At 46.6% G+C, this 7,218-nt stretch overlaps 1 protein-coding gene across 1 annotated transcript; it reads right to left on the bottom strand.

Moving 5' to 3' along the window:
• Window positions 1-2,976: 2,976 nt before the first annotated feature.
• ARL11 (ADP ribosylation factor like GTPase 11) lies at window positions 2,977-6,740 on the bottom strand. Its single transcript, XM_054068206.1, is given in 3 exon segments — window positions 2,977-4,921; window positions 4,923-6,226; window positions 6,399-6,740. Coding segments are annotated over 2 exon segments (672 nt in total). The 5' UTR covers window positions 5,448-6,226; window positions 6,399-6,740; the 3' UTR covers window positions 2,977-4,774.
• Window positions 6,741-7,218: the final 478 nt, after the last annotated feature.

The raw sequence follows: 7,218 nt of genomic DNA on the forward strand, positions 1-7,218 counted from the left end.
TAAGCAGGGGTTTGGACGAAGTGTCCTTCCAAACCTTCCTGTCCTATGAGTTGGCCACTTTTGCCAATACATTTAAGTCATAGAAGACCACATCAACAACTAGATACTGACCAGGTCAGTTAAAGAGAGCTCATGAAGCTGTAGGAAGCTTCTAGCAATGTCTGGAGGAAAGATACAGGTTATAACAAGAGTGATGGAGGGAAAAAAACTAGCAGTGAAGCTATTGCCAAGCGACACTTTTCCTTTATAAAAAGAGCCAAGTAAGTACCTGTTGCTGAAAAAGAAAAAAAAAAAAAGGCAAAAAGAGAAACAGTTTGCTGTTTCAAAGTTCTCCTTTTGGCTTTGAGACAGCAAACATCAGGGACAGCCAGTAGCCTCGCATCCAGAAAAGCTGCTCATAAGGGATCTTGAGCAACCGCAGTGGGCTCTGGGGCTAATAACTGAAAGGATACTTCAGATTTATGGGTACAAACTGGAGAGGGGCAGATTTAGACTAGACATCAGGAAAAATTTCTTCACCATGAGAGTGGTGAGGCACTGGAACAGGTTTCCCAGGGAAGTGGTGGCTGCCCCATCCCTGGAGGTGTTCGAGGACAGGTTGGATGGGGCCTTGGGCAGCCTGATCTAGTGGGAGGTGTCCCTGCCCATGGCAGGGGGGTTGGAACTGGATGATCTTTAAGGTCCCTTCCAACCGTAACCTATGATTCTGTGGTTCTGTGGTTCTATGGTTCTATGATTTGTGAGGAACCTGAATCAAGGAAGTGGCCTGAAGATTTTTCCTTTGTCTGCTACTGGGAGGGAAGCCATGTTATTTTCAAAATCGGTGCAGAGGCTTTGACACCAATCACACACCCCGGAAGACAGAAACTCTAAGTTCGAGGGTGCCCTTCTGGCTGGAATCCATAAGCACAGATGTTTACGGGATTAATATCGCTCTGTGTGGCACAGGCCCTCCTGCAGAACTACCAAGAAAAAGAGGCAACAAACTTCCCTCCCTTGAGCTGGCTTCTTCCTGCAAACCTTCACACTGCTCCCTTTGAACTGGGCAGAAGCTTTGATGCTGAAGCATTTAAGTGCTGTTGGGTGAGCGTCCTGCGAGCGTTTCATTAGAGCAATGCAGGACTCATTAGATTTTGTTTTAACACACTTTCCAATGCAGAAAAAAAGAGAAAATAATGAGAAGTAAATTCTCTGTTGCCGTTTCAAACATTATGACCCACCATTGTTTTGACAGTCTCTAACAATGGCACAAATGAGCTGAGCAATGTGACTAAGCATCTAGAAAAGCCTTATTCAGGAAACAAGGATGGTAAATCACATGATGCCTATGAGATGCGTTATTTTGCCAAATTTCTGCTTCAGGGGAAGTGAGAACGCTCTCAGTAACCAGGATGTTGCTTCATCAGTTTCAGGCATTCAGGGTTCCCACTGCCAAGAAAAACCCCTTCTTCCCCAGATCTTATCTCACTGTTTTAATTTTTAATTTGTGACATCTGCCAAGAGCTGGTGGCTAACTCTATTTACTTCCAGAGGAGCCTTTTTTCCCTTTAAAGGGCTTAAAAAACAGTCATGGAGGAATGGGAAGGCTTCAGTGCCTTTTTAACTGTCAGAGTCAAATGCACACATCAAGAGCCAATTAGGAGTAAAACAACATCAGGACAACCCTTCTGTCCGTGTTGAGTTTAAAATATTGCTGATCCCCCAGCCTAATGTACAATACTTTGCTTTGTACCACATGAGATGCAAGACTGAAACAACAGTGAACTCAATAAAGAAATTCTTTTCTGGCATGACAATGCAACGCACAGCCTTTTTCATTGTCCCTCCAGAACTCATGTTCAAAACAGCCAGATGGTCTCCTGAGAAGACGTGGCTTTTTCACGTACTGGCAACCTGGTTGCACAGATGACCGAAGATTCTTCGACTCTGTCTAGATGTCAGCACTTGTGTTCTCTCACAAAAACCACTCAGTCCAGCTCCAGCTGTCAAATACCTGACACGCGCATTGGAGACGTGTTAGAAGCCAACAATGACCACCTACCACAACCCAAAAGTAGACCAACCTGCTTATGTTAAATGCAAAGATTTAAAGACATTATTTTGTCCTCCTTACCATGCACACAGCTTTGTCATATAATTAATTACGTTTAAGTATACTCATAACCATAATCACTTAGGCCAGATCAACACTGCAGCAGTATTTTATAGCATATAATAGTTCTTCTACACTAACACAGTACAAAAATACGCCTTTTTCCATTGGGAAAGATTTATTTTATTGAGACCTTCTTATACATGTCATATTCTGTTTCTTCATGACCGTTTAATCTCTCTACTCCAGCTGCTGCCTTCTATGAAATGAGGTTAATAACTGCACCAAAAACAGCTGGATGATTAATTTCTGAACAACTGTAAAACACTCTGGTATGAACAGAAAAGGATTCTGTCATGTATTTCTCCTTGGTGTTTCAAGACTGAATAAGTTCTTCTTAAAAGCGATTGTCTTTTGCTACCTCAAAATGTTGTGTCCTTTCTCTCCCCTGCTCCTACCACTTTCACAGAATCACAGAATCACAAGGTTGGAAAAGACCCATTGGATCATCGAGTCCAACCATTCCTAACACTCCCTAAACCATGTCCCTCAGCACTTCATCCACCCGTTCCTTAAACACCTCCAGGGAAGGTGACTCGACCACCTCCCTGGGCAGCCTGTTCCAGTGCCCAATGACTCTTACTGTGAAGAATTTTTTTCTGATATCCAACCTGAACCTCCCCTGACGGAGCTTCAGGCCATTCCCTCTTGTCCTGTCCCCTGTCACTTGGGAGAAGAGGCCAGCTCCCTCCTCTCCACAACCTCCTTTCAGGTAGTTGTAGAGAGTAATAAGGTCTCCCCTCAGCCTCCTCTTCTCCAGGCTAAACAACCCCAGCTCTCTCAGCCGCTCCTCGTAAGACTTGTTCTCCAGCCCCCTCACCAGCTTTGTTGCTCTTCTCTGGACACGCTCCAGAGCCTCAACATCCTTCTTGTGGTGAGGGGTCCAGAACTGAAACATTATTCGAGGTGCGGTCTCACCAGTGCCGAGTACAGAGGGAGAATAACCTCCCTGGACCTGCTGGTCACACCATTTCTGACATAAGCCAAGATGCCATTGGCCTTCTTGGCCACCTGGGCACACTGCTGGCTCATGTTCAGTCGGCTGTCAACCAGCACCCCCAGGTCCTTCTCTTCCGTGCAGCTCTCCAGCCATTCTTCCCCCAGTCTGTAGCGCTGCATAGGGTTGTTGTGCCCCAAGTGCAGGATCCGGCATTTGGCCTTGTTAAACCTCATCCCATTGGTCTCGGCCCAGCAGTCCAGCCTGTTCAGATCCCTTTGCAGAGCCTCCCTACCCTCCAGCAGATCGACACTTCCTCCCAGCTTAGTGTCATCTGCAAACTTGCTGAGGGTGCACTCAATGCCTTCATCCAGGTCATTGATAAAGACACTGAACAGAGCCGGACCCAGTACTGAGCCCTGAGGAACCCCACTTGTGACTGGCCTCCAGCTGGAGTTAACTCCATTGACCACCACTCTCTGGGCCCGGCCATCCAACCAGTTTTCAACCCAGGAGAGTGTGCGCCTGTCCAGGCCAGAGGCTGACAGTTTCTGAAGCAGAATGCTGTGAGAAACTGTGTCGAAGGCTTTACTGAAGTCCAAGAAGACTACATCCACTTTAATGCATTTAATAATAAAATAGGGACTGCTATGAAATTCCTTAGCTTTAACCCTGAATAATGGAATTTTGGTACAGGGAGCCCTCAGGTACACAATTTACAAGTCTTTCCAGCGGTTCAGCAGGATCAGGCAAAGACCTAGCTCCGTCATTAGCTGTGCCGAGCATTTTGGCTGCTCTGAATGTGATTGTGTAGAGAGCCTTTGGGTTACCAACCAGCCTGTGTCCAACCATTGCCCAGAGAGTGGTCTCATCCAGTTTCAAAAACACTGAGAGACAGGGCTTTGTCCACCACGCCTGGCCATGTAGATACGTTTTCAAGCACCTAGAAGTCAGGTTTGATTTCTTGGTATTTAAATATAATCCAAAGAGAATGAGGTAACATTTTCATTAAATCAGCATTTGATAAAAATAACAAACGGAAGACACAAACCAAGAAATGTAGACAGTAATATAAAATTAATATATACACATCCTTGATGTGCATTATGCCATAGAATCCTGACTTGCTTCCATGGCTTGAAGATTATACTGCAGATGCTACATTAAAACCAATTAGCCTTCAGCCGTCCAAAGTCCTGTGCATATGCTGCTCCTGTCCAGCCATTCCTTTTAGTGGCTGCCTGATTTTCCAGTTGATGAACCTGTGATCCGAGCTAAGCAAGAAGTGGTGCAGGGCACATTCAAGTATTCCCCTGTGAGGATTCCTCCACCAGGACAGCTGCATCGGGACTGGGAGCTGCAGAAAGAAGAAAACCCCTTCTTTGCCTTGGGCACATCTCTCTTATAATTTATATTGCTCTGCCAAAAAGCATCCCTGGTGAAGCACTGGACCTGCATGCAATGGATGATCAGAGCCTGGTGACTGCAAGACAAGCTGTGGCCAGCGATGAGAGCCCTAGAGATGGAGCCAAAAATGTTCCATGGTGGAAATTTTGCTCAGAGGTCTTCCTGGTGAGTTTTGGTGGAAAGCTGCTGGGTGCTTGTTGGTGGGGCACATGCCAACTGCAGATCTGCTCATTTTGTCATAGAATCACAAGGTTGGAAAAGACCTAATAGAGAGGTCCTTAGAAGGTACCTGGAGGCTGGGATCCTCTGTGGCAAACCTGCAGGCAGCAAAGGTCTTCCTGAGGCTCAGATTTGCTCTGGAGCTTGCTTCCTTCCCACCAGCCCTGTGAGGGACTGCTCTTGGGACAGGGAGCTCTGCTCAAGACCCCGCAGCAGTTCTCCCAGGACAGCCAGGGCTTCCTGCAGGCCCTCTCCGGTGTGGGCACTGCAACCTCGGAGCACCCAGTGGTGTCCTGCTAGCCGTCCCTGTTGCAGCCTCTCCTCCAGCTCGGCGGGAGCCAGTGCTCCTGGCACCTCCTGTTTGTTGGCCAGGAGGAGGACAGGGATGCCAGTCATGCTGGGGTGGCTCAGCACTTCCTCCAGTGCCGCTGCTGCCTCAGGCAGCCGGGTGGTGTCCGTGCTGTCGAGCACAAAGATGAGGGCATTGGTGTCCTCCAAGTAGTCATGCCAGCTTGCCCGCAGGCTGCCTTGTCCACCGACGTCCCAGAGGGTGAAGGATATGTGACAGGGTGTTTGCAGAGACTCCACGTTGAAGCCCACCGTTGGACAGGTCTCCACAGCCTGGCCGCTCTTCAGTTTGTACAGAAGGGTGGATTTGCCAGCGAAGTTGAGCCCCAGCATGACAACTCGCGCATCTCTTTTGCGCTGGCCTTTGGAGATCAGCTTCCCCATCAAGATGCTGTTGCAACAGTGGCAAAAAAATTGCAGCTAAAAAAACCGCAAGCGTATTTCCTTGATAATGCCAGTTAATAACAGAGTGCTCAGTCCTTCCTCTCTGAGAGAGCACTTTAAGTTTGCTGAAGAAAGACACAGGCAACTCGCTTTTGCTTTTCTTTGTAGCTAAAATGAGGTGAGAGCTATTATTTATGAGATGTGGAGCAGAGCCAGGGAGCGCCGTTGCAAACAATTTCTATGTCCGAGCTCTGCTGCTGCTCACTTCCATTTTCATTCACAACCTGAAGTGATCAGTGCAAAAGTGAGCTAAGGTTTTGCAGGAAGAGGTGGGGAGATGGTGGAGCAAGTTTCCTTTTCATTGAGTACAGAAATAAATGAGCTTTTGTTCATTGGCTTCTCTAGGGGAAATCCACCCCCATCAGGACAGGACAAGGAGGAACCTGGGTTTCAGACAAGAGTTACTCTGGGAATTTGCTGAATCACAGCTCAAGTGTGTGGATTTAAACGAGCAACAAGATAACTGACAATTTTTCTGCTAGTCTTACAGCAAAAAGTACAAAACCAATCTTCGTAGCATCAGCTTTTACTACCTGTTTTGCAGATGGTAATGACAGCAACTGAAAAAAAATGCGCACAAGCATGTTTTTTTAATGTCTTATTGAAATGTGACCAGCCAAAACTGCCTTCCCTGGAATGAAAATCTATAAAATTCTTTACATCAAGATATTTACTTACGTTTTAACTTTCATAAGTGAAGGAAAGTCAGTCCTCTGCAGCTGAGGAGGTAAAAAAAATCTCTTAATAGAAGGGGAAAATATTTAACAAGACAGCAACACTTGAACTTTACACGCTAGAGGCAAAAACATGCTGCTGAGACTGCTCCCAGAGTCGCTTGTACAAGAGCAGCTGATGGCAGCCAGGCAGAGCCCCAGCAAACCTGGTATTTACCTTACTTATTGGCTGGTTTTGTTCCAAAAAAAGGCTGCTTAGAGACGTGCAGAACTGAAAGTGGCTCTAAATCTCATACTGTGGCACTAACGCAGAGCTGCTCTCCAGTCACCTTCGTTAGATGATGAAAAAGGAAATGTGATTCATCTGTGCTTCCCTGGGGAGTTCCACGTGCCTGGGGAAGATGCAGTTTCCCCAAGGATGATCTCTGCATGACAGTTCTATGTTGCAAGTCGCCCTTGCAGGGGATGAAGTCCATTGCAACATCTCGAAGGGACTGTCTGGTCAGTGACCAGGTCATTAGTAGCCAAACAGAGATATATTTCTTACCCTGGGGGCAAGATGTGTCTGTTTTCCGCCTTCTAAAAAAAGGAAGATGAATGAGGAACAAAACATGAGTCCAGCCCAGATAGGCTGCGCAGAATTGCAAGGGTCCTACAGACCACATTTTGCAAGGCATTCCCATGGTACACGCCTCTCCCATAGTTAACCCACAAAGCTGGGTGGCACCAAGAGCCTCCACAAGCTTTGGACAGCTTGAGGATATGTCAGATGTGTTGCTGTCATCAGGCTTTAGGTTAATTCAAAAGCTAATACTTGTTATTATGTATGACTTGGTTGTCACAGAGTTAATCTGTGTATAAATGTACCACCACACAGGTGATAAATCATGCAGTGTATGTTCATCTGTGATCTCTTCTGAAACTAGTCTATAAATGGAAAAAAGGGCAGGAAGCTCTCTAGATGGGAATTAGAAAGGAGAATTAAGACAGAGGATCCTGATCTTTCAGGGAACTGTGCCCACTTTTCAGGGCATGCT

Source organism: Cuculus canorus, chromosome 1 (assembly GCF_017976375.1).
Source record: "Cuculus canorus isolate bCucCan1 chromosome 1, bCucCan1.pri, whole genome shotgun sequence".
NCBI lineage: Eukaryota > Metazoa > Chordata > Aves > Cuculiformes > Cuculidae > Cuculus > Cuculus canorus.